The following is an 18,561-nucleotide window of genomic DNA, read 5'->3' on the forward strand; positions in this document are numbered from 1 at the left end:
GCTCCTACTGTCATCGCGAGAATTCGCGGGATTTCATGACAAGTGGCGTTTGTTTTTGATCTATTAACTTCTGATGCTGCTGTCAGAGCCCCGATGCTGTTGCCACATAAGCAGAATAAACTAATTAAACTAAAGTAAATATTTTTCCTCGGTAAGTTTAACTGACCTCCTGAATTTTATCAGCAGGATAAATGTAAAGCAAACATCAACTTGAAATGTCTTTTTTTTTTTTACTCTGAAAACAAGTAGACGAAAATTATACCACTTTTCCCATCTTGGTGTGAAATATACATCCACATGCAAATATTACAGAAACAAAAGTTAGGGGGAAAGAGGTTAAGGCTTTTTTTAGCAACTAACTAAAGAGCTCTTTTGTGTATAAGAAATTTAAAGAATTTAAACCAGTTCTTCCAGTGTTCATTAATGCATAAAACCTTTCTGTTTAAAACTGAGAACTAAGTCTGAGCTCCTGCCTACTGAAACACCAAACATGGCTATCTTCCGAAGCAGAAGTTACAGCTCAGACACTTTGGCCTACTATGCATACCGGTCGACTGCATTATTTCCACAAAGAAAATACACAAGCTCCAAACTTATACCTCTTACGTTAGGCACATTATACATTTGTCCATGTTATTGGACGTTTGAAAGAGACCAGAGTACACAAAGATATCTAATGCATGTGTGGGGAGGACATGTAGGATTTGAAGCAGGAACGTTCTTGCTGTGAGGTAAAATTGCTAACCAGTTTTATAAATGATGATGGAGTTCAAGGTTCAAGGTTTCTTTATTTTCTATTTTGGAGAAATTTGTCTTGGATAAAAGAGCAGTGCTGCAGTGTAATACAAAAAAAGAAAACACTAAAAACGCGTATATACACAAAACTCAAAAACTCATAAGTACACTCAAAATAATCTGACACAATGTGCAAATTAACATTCAGAAAAATACATCCATTACCTCGGCCTTGTTTGCCTCTTCCTTTCCTTTTCTTCCTCCCCTAGCTGCTTGTTAATGAGCTTAATTGACAGGGGGATAAATGGGTATTTGGGGCGATTATGTTTACAGAGTGGAACCTTGTACCTTTTTCCTGAGTTTAATAATGTGTATTCTGGACTGAGCACATGTGATGTGTCAGTGAGGATGTTTTTGGCCTGTTTGATAGCTCAAAAAGGTCTTGTGGAGAGGAATGCCATACCTGATTATGGACTCTATTGTTGCTCTGTAGAAAATAGCCATAATATTTCTCCAGACGCCAAACAGTCGGAGTCGTCTCAGAAAATGAATAAGGCGCTGATAAACCCTGGTACAGACCTTTTCCACCTGTGTGTGCCAATTGAAGTCACTATCAATGTGCACACCATGATATTTAAATGATGTGACCTGGTTGATGGAGTTGCCATGTATGCTCACAGGACTCCGATCACCAAGTGATTTGGGGTCCAGCAACATCTCAACAGTTTTTGTTGTGTCAATGTGAAGTTTGTAGGCATCACACCAGTCAATGAAGAGAGAAATGGGGAAGTGACGCAGTCCTGTGGGGCCTCTGTACTGCTTAGAGTTGTGTTGGAGAGTGCCGAATTGAAATTGAAAGTTATTATAGGCGTGAATTTACCACACACATCCTTGAAATTCATATTGTCCCAAGATACAGATACTCTATTACATCATGCATCCACAATTTTATCAAAAGCGCTTAAGTATGACGGACAAAACAATTTTAGGCAATTTAAAGTAATGAGAAAAAGTACTCGGAATCAAAGTAACACGCCATCATATGCAGACTCTTTTAGTTATGGATTATCATAATACAGATACATAACACACACAGCTGAAGCTCTCTATGGTTTGTCCTGCAGTTGTAAGATAGGTCCAGTGAAGCAACAGAGAAAGAGAAAAATTTGAAATGCAGTTCATCAGACAAAAGTGGCATAAAAGTTCCTCAAAACTGAAGCCTACATTGTTTTTCTGTGAGCATACAACTTCAGTGCAAATAAAGAAATTATGTTCACAGACATATTGCTATTATTGGCGATGAGAGAATAACACAAGTTATCAAAGTAAATGAACACCATAATGTCAAAATACATTACTGACAGAAAAAAACAACATACAGTTTGGATGGATTTGTGTTTGGATGAACATAGAAATATTCTTCAGCTTTCTCCATTTTATGAGCATACAGTACAATAAAGAAGCTCAAGAAAATGTAGGCTGGGAGCTTTGCGTGCTTGCCAAAAAGGCGAGTGAAGCAGACAACATGTGAATTCATACGTACTGTGCCTCTGCTCACAGCCTGATTCTTCCAGTTCAGAGGTGGTGGTCCTTAATGCTGCATCCTCTCCACTATTAGTCTTTCTTCTTTTTACTTTAAACCATGTCAGTGTGCTTTCAAAGTACTCCACTAGATGGAACTGTTACACAGTTTTCCCATCAGTCCAAGCTGCTGGTCATTTCTAAGGAGAAATGATGGGATCAGGCAGTCTGCCCTTTCCTTTCCAGGAAATTAATAACTGCTGATAGTGAAATCAAATGATTAGATATAGTCTGGGAAAAATGATCGTGTGTTAAATGTCATACAGTCGCTCGCAAATCATAAATCTATTGTAATGCTTCTCTCAACATTTTTACTTAGATTTTATCAAAGTGTCTTTCCCCACATTTTTCCTAAAAATGAATTAGTTTCACTTAATGTGGTTAAAGATGTGAGTAGTATTTATTGTACATTTTTATTTTTGGTATATTTTCTAATGAGTCAGAAGCAATGACAACTAGAATTTCTTCATTTAAATTGACATAATTTTTTGGGGCCAAAATTAAAGGGTGAAATGCTGCTGCTAAAAACAGATTAACAAGTACCTGCTGAGCAGGTTTGCATCAGGATTGTCCTTCACTTTAGAAACACGCCACTAATGATCAACATCACATATTTTAGAATCTAGCCGGAGGGGTGAAACTGTCTGAAGACATTGTTTCATTGAAGCTGAATCGACCTTTTATGTGGACTTTGTACCTTCTATAAAAAGTCTACTATATATAGCGCTCCTGTCTTGGCATATTTGTGCTGCTCATTTGGCTGCATGTGACAAAGACATCTTATTTTGATACAGTGACGGTTTCAGAATTTCTCCGACAGAAGCCATATTTTATTAGTGATTTGTTGGAGGAAGTTTGGTCGCCTGTGGACAGATATTTTAAAGGTTAAAACAGAGGGAAAGACCTTCATTCTTTGCCAACAGATGGGAGAACTGCTGTGTGAAAGCAGAAAGAGCCAGTCAGCACCTAACAGGAAGTATGCCAAAATAAAATGCACCAGCTGGACAAAGTGCTCGTGTGTGTCGGCCTCGTGCAAGAAAACTTTCAGGTGAATGTCTGGATCAGCTCTCTGTTTTAAACTTGAAGAAATAGAGAGAATCTCAAATATTGTGGCTGTCTGTAAAGCAAATGTTATGTATTGACACTTTAGTTTGGAAACCGTGTCTGACTCCGTCTCACTTCACATCAGCTCCTTTACCAGACCAGTGCCAGTGCTCCGTGTTAAGAGGCTCCCGCGGACACATTCCTCTGCAGTTTACACCAGCAGTCTCTCTGTGGATGATGGATTGTTTAGAGGAGGTCCAGTCTGTGTCTGAGGAGCCCTGCTCTCAATTGGAGCTCAAAAGGGGAATGTCAATTTTCATTGATGTAAGTATGGATTTTCATGCGTTTTTAAGGGCAGCGCTTACACTTACGTATAAACACATATTTTAATCGTTGACTACTTGTAATAACTTCAGCTGTTTTGTATTAATGTTATTTTTGAATTACTTGCTAAATAATATGTAGCCTTTATCAGATGAATATATATATATATATCAAAAAGTAAAGGGTTCACCGGACAAACAATTCAAACAAACACAATCAAAACAGATTGTTATGGGTAACCTTAACACACACATGCCAAAATTGTGGCTTTTCAGGCACGGATCCTCCTAATGAATCTTTTCTTCTTTTTTTTTTCAATTTGGTGAAAGGATTTTAAAGACTGACTATCCCTTTACATGTTAGTGCTCATGACCACACATCAAATTAGTGAATTAGAAGAGATCCACTTGGTTTGATTAAAGTCTGCATTAGTCTTTTTTTACCTTAAAGGAGCAAATGTAGCTCAGATAGAACAAAGATAATTTACACATTAAGAATTTCTGAGCCTAAAAGTTTTTATTTTTTTAATGGCAACTGCAAATAAGGGGTCTTGAATAATTTATTTTATAGATCTCACTCATATGACGAAAATGTAAATATCAAAATTGCATGGTTATGCATATGAGCTGACAGTCATCTCCCAGGAGATTTACCTCTGCTGTTTCATGCCTTCTTTCTCTGATCCACCACCTCATTATATTACACTCATTCCTCCACGCTTTCGTTCACTTGTGATGTCCTCAACAAAAATCTGCTGGCTGCCTTTTGGGTTGAAGGGAAGGCAGTTGGCGATGCCAAGGTGGAAACCATTTCAAACGTTAAATTGATGTCAAGTAGATGCTCCATCATCTGACACTGCGAGACAGGGGAAGAAACAACCTCATACTGTCAGGGGCGAGCTGGGGGACAACGTGATATTGCTTGACTCATACTGAGCCTCAACATTAACTGCAGTTTTCTGCGTGTCATGGAAATTCTGGCTTCAAATCCAGGAATTCTTTAGATGTTTTTATTCCACTGCTGTCACTCAGATTTTACACTTAGTTTCATTATTTAACTTCAGGAATTGTGCATATAATATTAATTTGGTTTGGCTGAGATTTGAAATGAGGTCAGATGAGACCCAGATGTAGGTCTTCCCGTGACTGCAGCCCAAATATTACCTTATATAGACTAAAACAGTATATAATATATTTATATAATGTACAGGTGGCATCATGAAATATAAGTTAGAAGAACAGAAAGAGCAGTTATCCCAATTCTGAAGGCGAGAGTAGTGATTATTTTCTTTGATTAATATTCAGGATATTTAAATAATGAAGTGGTAAAATCTAAGTAATATTTGATGATCTATAGGATGAACAGTGCTTATCAAAGATTCCTAGAACAGAGGGTGATGACTTCAAATGTTTTGCCCAATCAGCAGTGATGTCAATGCACCCTTATTTAAAATCAGGAAAAGCAACAAAGTCCAGATGGAAGCATCCAACATTTGGTATAGAAAATGCTAGAAAATTTTTGCAATTAAAAGTTGTTACTTATTTTTTTATTCACCTACGTGCCGTAAATAGTGGTCCAGAAATTAGATAAGAGAAGAGACAGAGCAGGTTTAAGCTAAATGTGAGCTAAATGTGACAGTCTGTAACTCAGAGGAGAGAACAAACAGACAAGTGTTACAAGTCAGTATTTTTTTTATCTGTTTGTTGATTAAAAAATCCTGTCAGTTGGGAAAATAAACAAATAAAAAGATTTTTTATGGTTTTAATAAAAAATCTTGCATATATAGATAGATTCTATGATGCTGAATGTCCAGATTTTCTTTGAGTGAAATTATGACCAGGAGGAAAAGTGGGCAATGCTATCTTTAGATTGGTTTAAAGCTGATGTGGTCATTGCCACTCTCTCTTTCATCCCCTCTGCACTCCGGGACAGAACAATCAATAATTCAACGACAAACTACTTTCGCATGTGTGATCAATGATCCCCATACTTGCAAGCATGCACATACACACATATATTTTAACTTTGATGTGTTACCTTTTTTGACATCCCTCTTTCCCTCTTTCTCATGACAGATTTTGCGGAGGGCTGATAAAAACGGTATGTTCCCAAACATCCTTCTCCCTTAAGACTCACCAACAAACCATTGCCTTTCTGTCTGAAGCATTACTTCAACCCGTATTTCACATGTGCCAAAACAGATGTACTTTCTCAATGAAATTCCAATCATGACTCTCTGCTGATACTCTTTCAGTTTCCATGGAAACAGGAAACTGACCATGGCTGCTGAGGTTTTGTTTCGGAGCATAAATGAAGAAAAACATCCAAAATGTGCACAATTTGGAGACACTTTCATAATTGGAGTCCACATTAAATGACGTAGTGCTGCAAATTCTGCTTTTATTTCAGCTGCTCTTTCATGTGTAATATGCTCACCTAATGCAGGACACGCATAGAAAAATACGTGCCTCATTTTCAAATTACCGAGGGAGAGCAGACAACAAAGCACATCTAACTCAGTGAATCTATCTGTTTTGTGGCACACTGGCTTTGCATTTTGCTTGTTTGATTTATTTCAGTAAGTCAAGCTGAGAGATTGTTCTGTGTAAAGAGCCCTCCTCATGATATTAGTGGAGAAATGTCAATGTCACAACTTATCAATGCACGGCTACAAGATCAATAACATGTGCCAGGAGTCAGTATCAGATGAATTAGATGATTTAATTGTGGAGTAAATAAGGCATGGGAGCATGGTGACAAATTTGTAGCCACATCTTGATAATGTGTGACTACAACATACAGAATGTGCTGTTTACTGACGACACGGGGCAAGCTCCATGGGTTTACTATCACGTATTAAATATGATAAAAGAGCTAAGCACTGCTCTCTCAACAGTGGGCCTTTGTGTGACGTGAGCTTGAGACCAACATTCATTCCAACTCTTTACTAAAATACTTTTGTCACTTTATGGTGACACAGCGGTATGGGTTGAGCACTGGTTCAGTCTGAACTGCATTGTTTTTACAATGCGATCGTCACTGCCATGTTGCCTTAGTTACATATAAATAAAACATATTACGAAAAAAACCTTTATCAGCTTCTGACATCTTCTTATATTTTGTTATCGGTTTCCCTGCAACTGCAGCACATTTGGTTTTGGTTTAGTTTCTGTCCGTCTCTAATAAGTCCAACATCACTTGTAAAGTGACAGCTCGTATCTCTCCAAGACACTTCATTTGCTGCTTGAAATGCAAATGCTTAAGTGCAGGCATGGTGCAGACATTGACTTCTTGAAGCAGGAGATGGAAGGATCTTAGCATATGATCCATTTTCTATGTTCTATTTTAAATAAAACACTGACTCATGAGATTTACAAATCATTGCATTGTTTTTTTATTAACATTTTACTCAAACCTTTTTATGGATTGGGGTTGGAACGGTGCTTCCAGAAAATGCTGGCAGAATGTAAGAATCCCCCCCCCCAAGAATTTAATGTTTTCATTGCTTAGAAAATTACACAAACAGATGAAATGCCATGAAATGCCATACTCATCCCCAAAAAAGAAGTTCTAGTGTTTGTTTGTTTCTTATTCTGAAAGTGAGAAATCTTACTGTCTTTATTTTAGATGAATGCTCATTTTGAATTGGATGCTAGCAAAGATTTAAAAAAAACATTGGGACAGGGGCATGTTTACCACCGTCTGCAAACCGATGAGAACAACTGATGTAATAACGTTGTATCTTTTGTTTGATCTACTAGATGGCAGCATATGTTGACCCAAAAGCAGTACATATCATTCAGTGTTGATGGTGCCTTCACAGATGTGCCAGCTATCCATGCCACGCGCACTAATGCACCTCTGTATCATCACAGATGTTGGCCTTGATAACAAGCCGGATGGCTCATCTCTTCTATTAAGCCTGGAGGGCATAAAATCCATTATTTCTGAAATGAAATGAAAACTTTGTTTGTCAGGACACGATACAGTTTTTCATCACATCATTTATTTTGCACACACACATATGTACATATATTTTCTTTTCTTTTCTTCATGGTAGACTCTTACCTTGTATTTGTTGATGCGGCACCGTACTGCGTTCACAGGCAATGATCTGCAGAAGTGTTTTGAACCCATGCACTGATTTATACTACATAAACAAGTCTGAGTGATGCCTGGGGGCCTGACTATCACAGCCTTTCAGCGCTGGTTTTTAATATTGTTCTTTGTCCTCAGAGATTTTCTGGATTCTCTGAATCCTTTAACTATGTATGCAAATTTACATACAGAAATGTTTCTGTTTCTGAAATTGCCACAGTCTTTCTCAATCTGGTTGACCCCAGAGACTCTAGAGAGTCGCTTTTTTGGATAAAAGAAGACATCTTCCTATGATTATGTTCAGGGATCGAGATGCCATGAACTTTAACTCTTCTGGAACACACTTTTAAACTTCGAATTGAATAATTATTCAATTATTATACTATTATAATTATTATACTAAGACTAACTTGTCAAACCAAACTGCTTTTGGTGTTTTATATATTTTTTCAGTTTAAATGACCATTTGATAAGAAATTTTACAGAAAACAAGGAAAATACAGGAATTAAATTTCATAACTTACAAACTGACACACAGTTGACTTTCCTCCAAACAGTGTACGTTTTGAATTTGAACTTTATAATTAATCGTCATCTATAGTGGCCCTAAGCTTCAAAACACAATACACCACCAAGCACATTTTAGAAATTTTAATTTTGTTGTTGTGTTTTGCCCTTCAGGGCCACCAGAGCCATTCAGACCTGTAAGTAGACAGCAACCGGACTTAGATAGATTAGATCTCAGGATGACCCAAAATAGCTAATTACAATTATTCACATGGCATGGCGTGCTCCATTAGCCACTAAATATCAATCCCACGCTGTGAATGATTTGAGGTCTTGTCACACAGCAGATGTCATCCCACATGTTGGTTTTCAGTCATCTACAAACAGCAGCACTTATATATAGAGCCTGAATCAAGCATATTTATGAGCTCATCAGCACTGAGTCGGAGCAGTGCGTAGCAACATGATAGCTGTACTGAACATCCCCTCCACAGCAGGTTGGCAGTGAAAAGTTAAAGATCATACACGGTCTCACGAATAGAAATACACAGCTGGAGGCAGAGCAGTGTGAGTCGTCGTAGCTTTGCTGGCTGCATTGTGCCGAAAGATATTCACTGTGGAGCTCCTCGTTTTGAATCTCTGTTTATCTTTCCTTCATGAATAATTTATACTACTTTATTCTATCCACAACAGCAAAGCTTCACACCGTAAAAGTGACTGTTTATGATTGGATTACTATCGAATTAGTCTAATGAAATGTTGTTTGCTGGAATAATAAAAAACTAGAAAAACTGTTTCCCTGCATTCTTATGACATTCTGAAGGGGAACTTTTGAACGGGAATGTTTGATATCATTATTTTCTAATTCAGCCAGTAGTGTTCATCGCATGCTACAGCCTGTCCTCAAGAGAGGATGAGAAATTAAATTGAAGTTGGTGAAGTTGCTTCATATCTGTTAGCTTACGCTGCCAAGCCAAGCACGCCTACACACTCAAACCAAATTCTTATCAAATATCCTGACACTGCATTGAGCGGATTTGTGATTTGTCCCCAGATGATGGAAAGCTGTCCTTTGATGAATTCAAGTCTTATTTCTCTGATGGAGTCCTGACAGCTGAGGAACTGAAGGAACTCTTCCACACGATTGATACTCATAATACAGAGTAAGTCAAGTAATTGCTTTAATTTGTTATGAATTTATCCAAGCACAGATGACAATTCTGAGCTATAGGAAGGCAAGTAAAGCATGAGACTTTTGCATTGGGCACTGTATTCTTTCAAACTTCCCTTTGAAGGAGGGATGGAGGAAGAGAACATTTAAGATTTTCCATCAACACTTATATACAGGCAAAGCTTGTGTAAAATGTCTTTAACTTTAGGTGCGTATACATCAGAGCAGGATATTACAATTCAGTAGTTTTCTTTCAGACTGACTAATTATGGGCTTTGTTGTTTCATTTATTCATTTTTTTGTTATTCAAAGTTTTGCACATTACAAAATCTTTATTGTCCTTAAATTTCCTCGGTCATGCGTAATAAACCATCACCTCTGGTAAATGTCAAGCTTATGTACGCCTCAGCCAATCTGTCAAGTTGCAGTTTACATCCATGTCCATTGTCAACTTGACCTTTGACTGGATTTAAATGTCAACACTTGAGTGTCAACAAATTAGTCATAATTTGTGTCTCTGTTTCACAAATGTTACGGCTAAATCTATCACCTGCGTGGGCACAGTCACCTTGAGCTTCTTCTCATGGCTATCATATTCTAAGTAGTTGTTTAGCTGTAGCTCAGGAGGCAGAGCAGTCACCCACCAATCGGAAGGTCAGGGATTCGACTCTGGCTTCCCCGGGCCACATATCGAAGCGTCCTTGGACAAGACACTGAACCCCACGTTGCCTACTGATGCGTCCATCGGTGTCTGAATGTGTGTGTATGGATAGGAAGCATGTAGTTCTGCACTGACTAAGACATGCTGAATGTGTGTGTGTGAATGTTGCATGTAGTGTTAGAAGTGCTTTGAGTGGTCAGCTAGACTAGAAAAGCGCTATACAAGTACAGTCCATTTACCATTTATTCTTTGAATCCAAGTGGATGTTTGCACCAAAATTCAAGTAATTCTAGCGAGACCTTACCTTAACAATGTTCACATTTCTTTATAGTTACACAGGGCACATACAGAGGTTGGGCAGAAAAAAGGAAACAGATATTTTGAATCAAAAGAAAATTAAAATGTTAAATTAGAATAGATAGATAGATAGATAGATGCACACTTTTATTTCCTGACCTACTCCTAAAAGTTCATCTTTGATGCCCGAATGTGCCATCGAGGCTGTTAAAAGAGTTTCTGCTGCATCAAACACCTGATACTGAGAGACAAACTTCAAAAAAGGCTCCACAGGGAGTTGATGCTCACTTAGCCTGTGCTGATTTTCTGCTTTTTAGACTCCACTTTCCTTTTGTTCACAGTGAACATCCCTACACAGGGATCGCATATGAGCAACCAGGTTAAATGGGTTCAAATTAGAACATTTAACATAATCCTCATCTGCATAAATCAGGATACAGATAATGATGTATGTGTTTCCAGATCCACACATGTAGTGTATGTGAAAAGAAACTGATCTAAAACTTGAAGTCTATGTGGTGTTATTGATCTCACATTAAATCCAGATGCTTGCAGCTGAGTGACCCACTGAGCCACAAAAACTGTAAAAATAACAGCAAGTTTCAGTTACATAGTGTGTTACAAGTGTTGTGATACTTTGAACCTCTGAATTTGGTGTTACATCAATGCTGAGGTCTATCTAAATCAAGTCCAAACTTCCTTGTTATAAACATCCACACCGACGTGTACTCTCTGTGTAATCCTAAAATAAGCACTCAAAGTTGCATAAATAAAAAAATTTAAAAAACAAACAAGCAGAATTACAGTAATTATGGTCATTTGAAAGATGGTTTGTGGTTATTCATAAGATTTATTTTGATGGTTGTATATGTGTTCCCCCCACTGTCCTCACAGATAGTAATAAAATAAAATGGTAAGCAAGGATGAAATTATATCTATAGTATCTAAAGTAGTGCAGATTTAAACAAAAAATGTAAATATAAAATGTAAAGTAAAAGAGTTTAATTCATGTCTTTCTGTTTGTTGATTTTCCTCTGTGTCATACTCTTAGTAAATCTTATCTTATTTGCAAAACTGAAGCAATTCTTCCATCCCCTGAGAGAAACTGATGCAGAGGTCCAGAGGAGTCTGTTTAAAATGGTTTATATTATGAAATATAAAAGTCTATTTGTTCCTGGGGGGATCTAAGATTTGGAGGGAAATTAGTGGGGCATCCTGCAACTACATGTTTTGCCATGTACCAGCAGAATGATAGCTGACTACTAGCCAAACACATGGTATGTATGCTATATTCAAAAGGGGTGGAGTCCAACAATGCCAACGGTGTGAAGTACACCTAAAATTTAAGAGAAACAGACGTTCACCTATGCCTCAAGGGAAGTTGTTGACAGTCAATTTTTGTCCCTCTCTGCTTCAAGCACAGTAGGCAGACATCTTATCTATAAATTACACAATAATCACAACAGGGGCACTCTTCAAATTTTGTGGTGACTAATTCTAAGTGGATGTAACCACTAATTACTCATAATCTCAGTCTGTTCAGTGACTTGCAGAAAGGACAAGGAGCAGCACGACAGCTGACATGGACATGAAAGAGTGAGCGATATGAAATTGAAGGCATTTTTTATCGCTTATGACGTAATAACAATAAGTGAAAATATGAGCATAGGTGAAAAAATATATGAACCATGAACCATGAACCAATGAACCATTCAGTGAAAATTTAGCCAGCTATGATTTTTCATGTAGGCTCAGCTACAGGAGGGAAGCCCTTTACCGTATGACAAAGCACCAGAGAACCAGAGAGTTCACTCGAGAGCACACATAACTAATACTTGACTACACTCACCGGGCAACTTTTTTTCTGAGTTACATTTTCTTCGTCAGCAGCTGGGGAAATGTCAATCTTGACTTTTGCTTTTTAAGTGGAACCAGGTAGCTTACCAGGTAAATGTAAAATCTTTAATTTGCTATTCTTGATTTAATAAAATATTGGACGGATAATTTCTTTCTTAAATTAACTATAAAACTGCTTGTAAGAATAAGTAGTTCATAACAAAATAATTGTGCAAAAGAGAGTTTATTTTCCCTCTTGTGGTGGTACAGTGGAGACGGCATGATGTGAAGCTGCCGGTGGAGATAAAGATGGGGGGGGTCAGGATAATTCTTTTCTGACTTGGGATTTTTATCAAGTATTCAAGTTGATAGTCACTCAGATAAATCCTTTAAAATGAGTTGTTTGTTTGTGTGTTTTTTTTTTTTTTGGGTGATATGTCCCCTTTAAACCTACTTTAGGACCACAAAAACCTGCATTTTTGTATGCCAAGTAACTCAAGATCATTATACATTTCAATGGCAATGCTAATATATATGTGATTGGTGGTGAGGGTCATGAGAAGTTGGTATGACTAAGTGAGAAAATATATTTTACAGAGATCGAGACTTTGCTGCTATTGACACCCCATTATTTGTTGGTGACTGAGTGTTATTATCAAGATGATGGATGTCATCTGTGTCACCTAAATATGAATTTATTTAACATTGTTTGATGAGAGACATTAACATGATGTTTATACGTGTGAATTATGTTACTTCCTTTAACAGCATAATTAATCACTGTTTTGCAATCAGAGAATCAAAGAGGTGCTGAGGCACATTAATGCTGGCAAAATGCACTTTAAAAAGATTTAATTCCACCCCCCAAATAACTTCTGCTGCAACTAGAGCTTCATCAGATCATCACAGCAGGAATATACTCAAAGTCAGGATTGCATCATGCTGTATAATGACCTTGTCTCTGCATTTATGTAAAGAGCCCATATCAGGCTCCTTTACAGAACTATACATATATTTTGTGGGTCTACTGTTAAAAGAAAAGAAAAGAAAGTCTCTCAGTCTGCTCTTATTTGTCAAAGATGGACAAATGCAAAGCATTCTTTGCATGCCAGACAAGCATTGAAGCTGGCATTATGCAAGCATGTTACGTCATAATGGGAGTTAAGTAAAGGACGGAAAGATTGCACTGCAAAAAAAGAGTAAAAAAAAAAGGGTAACTGGCTTTTTGCACTGCTGTGCTGTCAATTTCTTTACCTGTGCCAAATTACCCGAGCTGTGCGCAGTCAATAAAATGCAAAAGTAAGGTAAAAAATGTGTAAAGGGTTCCCGAATACTTCAAAGCTTACTTAACTCATAAAAATACAAGAGAAAAGAAGATTTTCTTGCAAGATATATTTTCAACTGAAAGGGCTAAATGCTCAACCCAACTGAAAAATGTTTTATTACGTTTCAGTTTAACTTCACCAGCTTTGAAGTGAAGAAACACAAAAATGCACTCAGCTAGTCTGTCTAAAATGTGTGCTTTTCCAGAAATACTACAGCACAACGTGACTGTTTTCTCAATTATATCATTTGTTATCATGATTATGAGAGCATTACAAGGCAACAAATGTCCCTGTAAGTTACTACAGTTTTGTCATAAAGATGGTGCTAAAGTGTGTCAAAAGAATTGTTAGCTAACAAATTGACGCATGTGTCTGTATCAGGGTGAAACATGTAACATCATAATCTTCACCATCACTGTCATTATCATCACTGAGATAAAGCACAGACCTTTTTTTCTACAAACTCCATATTAACCCAAAGACAGCGTGTACCGATCTCTGTGAAATGAACACAGAAGGGGCAGATGGTAAAGTTGTTAAGAAGTCATTCAGAAGTCTCAAATTGAATCCTGTATTGATTAATGTATGAGTCACCAAGCTGTTCAGTCTGCCTGACAGGCTGGCAAACCTCTTCAGTTTTATGTTGGACACTGAAACGTGATTGAATTGTTCTCTTTAAATGAAAATGTGTTTATTTTGGCAATCTTGATGGCATACTTTGCAGATAAAGGATTTGAACTTCTTTCTAAAAATAGTCAGAGGTTTGACATGCATTGTATGTATTTTTCTATGTATTCAGTACTTCAGTTTGATGTTGTCCACTAGTGTAGCTGAAATGTGAAAACAGCCACTTCATAAAAAGCTTAATGGTCTGGTTTTAGTCTGTTTTCTTTCTCTGTCCTCAGTAGCGCTAAGTGTTTTTTCCTGTTTGAAGCAATTTATTGCTGGAGCTTTTCCCTCCTGTGAACAACAGCTACAGCTCCTGGGGAACAGAGTTGAAACCAGTTTGATTCCCCAGTCACTGTCAAAAGAGATGGGTTTTTTTTGGTGTCTCTCAAAGCTGAGTGAGCAGCTGATACAATGACTAATTGTAACAAATTTTCATCAACTCTACTTTTTTCTTTTTGGTCCCTCACTCACGTATATACACTCAGATCTCCTGAAAACACACTCATGGATGAGCATTTATCACAAGCAGCCAAAGTTTCTCGAGGGCTTTCTCTGAAGAATTTCCTGTCTGGTCCACTCAACTCTCAGAAAACCCCTCAGGGTGAAAAAAGAATGAAAACAAATATTCACAACATATTTACCCCTTCATCACATACTGATTCATCAAATCAAAGAGTTGCGTGTTCCCTTCTCTGACCTTGGAAACGTCTGTTTTGGCATTTAAATCTCTCTCTTGTGTTGTTGTTGTTGTTTTTTTTGCAGCAACCTGGACACAGATGAACTCTGTGGTAAGATGAGTCTTAAAGATAAGTCCTAAATAAGAAATAGCTTTCATGAAAAACGTTGTATTGTCACCTCATTTTCAGGAGCACACTCAAATGTTATTTGTGTTTGACAAAGTTGTCTTTTCCCATCTGTCCTTTTTAAAATGATTTCTTTCTGTCTTTTATTTTGTGTTTAAAGAGTACTTCTCCCAGCACCTTGGCGAATACGAGAATGTTCTTGCTGCTTTAGAAGACCTGAACATGTCCATCCTGAAGGCGATGGGCAAAACTAAGAAGGTAAGATATGGAAATGGATGTCAATACTTGTCTATCATCAGTGCTTTATTAATCACTTAGATTGGAAAGTTCCTAGGTTGCATTGCTCTAAAAAAATCCATCATTCAGTAATCTGCTGGGTACAACAGAAGCCCAGAAATGTGTGTATTCTACTGTAGCTGCTGCTTCACAGATGGGGGCTGTGTAACTGTTAATGGCCTGGCTGGAAGGAGTAATGACTTGATTCAAGATTATATCACTGACACACTGCAGTTTTTTTGTAGGCATATATATATGTATAAATGTGTGTTTTTCATACTTGCATCACATTTAGCACCATCATTGTTTATGTTTTGTTTTTGCCTAAACCTAACCAAACAGTCAGTGAAATCATACATTAAGTGAAAATGAGACTGAAGTGTGCAATTAAGTAAAGTGCTGGTTTGGATGGGAAATTAAGTTGTGAAGTTGGGTTTCTTGGATGACAGCTCAGAGGACTGTTTGATCTCAACAACAATCCCAATCAGAGGGAATTATTTTTCTATTTCCTTTCAGAGTAACATGGTCAAATAACCGGACAAAAAGCCGAACAAATTCAAATTTGGGACTCATGTTGATGTTGGAAGGAATTAAGTTAAAGTTTAAGTTAAGGGATGAGTTATAAGGTACTTTGATGTTTAAGCCAACTGTCACAAGTCAGTTATAATCCAAATCTTTTTCAATCTTTTTAATGAAGAGAGATTTTCCATAAGGGAAAAAAAATGTATTTCTGATAGAAAAGTAGGAGGATCACAAAAATAAGTTGTACTCAGTGAATATTTGATCACATTAATCTATTCATTATCTGCCAAGATAACTCAGCTCAGACCAAAGTGCTGGACCAAAGAGTCTAGAAATAGAAAATGCCATAAATATTGCTAAAACAGTTAGACAATAGTTCAACTTCATGCAGAATTGCATTACACGTCAGCACGGAATGAGCCAGGTTTGTTATATTTCATTTCTAACTATACTGATTGAAAATCTGGGTGGTATGTGTGGGTGACAAGGAAAAAATGTGCTAAAAAATCATCTTACATTTGGGTGATTTAACGACAAGACAAATTAATGCTCAATTTCTCGGTGTGGCCCTGGCTTCTTGGTGCACACCTCTGGCAGAATGCTGCCCAGCTGGCTTCCTCAGATTTCCCATTTGTCAGATTTCTGATACAGAGCCAAAATGGACAAGTCATGGCTCAACATGCTAATTAACCATTAGAACACAACATGGCATACTGAGTTTGCAGCCAAGAAAGTCTTCAAATTAGATGGACAGTGGCTGCATTATCAAACAAGAATTGCTTTTGATCCCTTTGTGGAACATCCTTGATCTTACTGCAGATCTGTCTGAAGATGAGTGCCTTTTACATTATCAGAGAGAAGAGAAAGAAGGATGAAGGTGGCAAAGCAGAGAAAAAGTAAGCAGACAGCGAGGAGGGTAAATGGTCAGATATTAAGGAGATGACAGATGAGAGATGACAGATGTGAGAAGTTAGAAAGGTGGCATATTAGATCTGCAGGGAGAGCTTCTTTTTCTTTCCAACAAGTCTCTCTTTCAGTAGTAGCTCATCTGGCACATGTGACACACGCTGTGAAGCTCAAATTGCCTCTTCGATCTGCACCAAAGTTGACACGTCTTGCTGTGGACACTGTGTGGGAGTCAAAGCATTCATTTGACAGTTGTAGTTTTTTATTAGTACAGGAAGAAGTGATCAAATATGACATACAACTTTACCACCTAAATACTGTGGCAAGAAAGATAAATGGAAACGACAGATAATGGTTGACTTTAGAAAATGTTTTGTATTAAATAAAAAGAAGAAGACACTCATTGATTGTACCACAAGGGGCATGATTTAAGAGATTTAATGTAGAGAACAGGTAATGTTAACCACTTTAAATCCTTTAGCGATTTTTCAACTCAGAGACGCAGACTTTTTAATAGAACAGGTTTAAGATATGTTGGATGTGAAGGAGACTCGCTGTGAAGTACAGCAGAGGCAGTAAGGTTTTGTCCTTTAAGAAAGAATTACTCGCACTGGTCTGGAAAGCTGGACAGAAAATACCCCCTCAGTCAGTCTCAGAAACCTATTCCGTCTTTCCCTCGCATTCTCTCAAAATGGGTATTTTACCTCAAATGAAAACAAATGACTCTGCACGGTCTTGGCAGAGCTGGCAATAACGTAAACTGAATTACTACACTGAACTGTGAGGGAGCGAGACATGATTTCACACTGCTGATGTCCTCCCATGCTCATTCTTGAATTCATAGATTAACCTTTTATAAAGCATATGTGATGCCATTATCATCAAACTTTTCTGGCCCGAGGAATGACTCACAGCACAAATAGAAGTAACATTATATGATGCATTGTATTTTGCCGACTGTTATTGAGTACTGGCTGGCGAGGAAGAGAACAGATGCTGCACTAGTCACAGACAAAAGCTCAGTCGTCTCTATTGAACTGTATATATATATGTATTTGAGTGGGTGGTCTCTGGCTGTGGATGCGTGTGAGGGGGCTGGCTCCATGTGTGTGTATTTGTAAGGTATTTTGGTCATTTTTTTGTCACTGATGAGCGTGTGCACACAAGCTCTTGCGTGATGTATTCATGCACATGTGCGGGGGTGCTGGAGTAAGAGTGTGGATCGAAATCAAAGGCAGATATTTTTACTGCATGGATGTGATCAGAGGCGCTGGGTTTTCTTTGCTCAGATATTCATGCCAAAGCCATCGAAAGGTTGCATTCATACGAATAAAATGAAGTTGTGCTTTTATGATAAAGTGTTTGAAAGGTAAAGTAGCAGCTATAATGGTGGCAATAAGAATGTTGTTGTATCTAGATATGGAAGAGTGATGGCTTTGCTTTTTTCCAAACGACTGTCAGCAAAACGACTCATTTAATTAGGACATGAAAACAGATTACAAAGAGCAACCTCTACATTTAGATCCAGGCTCTATTCATTCATTTAGCAGTAGGCACTCCAAATTTGCTTTTAATTGGATGTTATTTGAATCTGCTTCGCCTCACATCTCTCAGTTAAATCGTTGCTCACGGCTCTGAACAACCTCAGCCCACCATGTCTGTGGCCAGTCAAACAAGGTGAATTGTGGTGTAATCGGTTGACGGCCTTTCATTGCTGAAAATTTGACAATATTTTTACATCAAAATCAGAATGGAGCTCCAACATTATCGCACTGTCAAAAAATCTTATTTTGAATGCCAAGAATA

General features: G+C 37.7%; 1 protein-coding gene across 1 annotated transcript in view; it reads left to right on the forward strand.

The window, feature by feature from the left end:
- Positions 1 to 3,543: 3,543 nt before the first annotated feature.
- The window catches only part of necab1 (N-terminal EF-hand calcium binding protein 1), a 34,536-nt gene continuing 19,518 nt past the window's right edge, over positions 3,544 to 18,561 (forward strand). Inside the window, exons 1-5 of the mRNA XM_072370411.1 lie at positions 3,544 to 3,684; positions 5,760 to 5,784; positions 9,344 to 9,452; positions 15,011 to 15,036; positions 15,212 to 15,309. Of these exons, the coding sequence (XP_072226512.1) occupies positions 3,595 to 3,684; positions 5,760 to 5,784; positions 9,344 to 9,452; positions 15,011 to 15,036; positions 15,212 to 15,309 (348 nt within the window). The 5' untranslated portion in view covers positions 3,544 to 3,594. The remainder of the gene's footprint in view (positions 3,685 to 5,759; positions 5,785 to 9,343; positions 9,453 to 15,010; positions 15,037 to 15,211; positions 15,310 to 18,561) is intronic.

This window comes from Leuresthes tenuis, unplaced genomic scaffold, assembly GCF_036924035.1.
Source record: "Leuresthes tenuis unplaced genomic scaffold, fLeuTen1.0.hap1 SCAF_18, whole genome shotgun sequence".
NCBI lineage: Eukaryota > Metazoa > Chordata > Actinopteri > Atheriniformes > Atherinopsidae > Leuresthes > Leuresthes tenuis.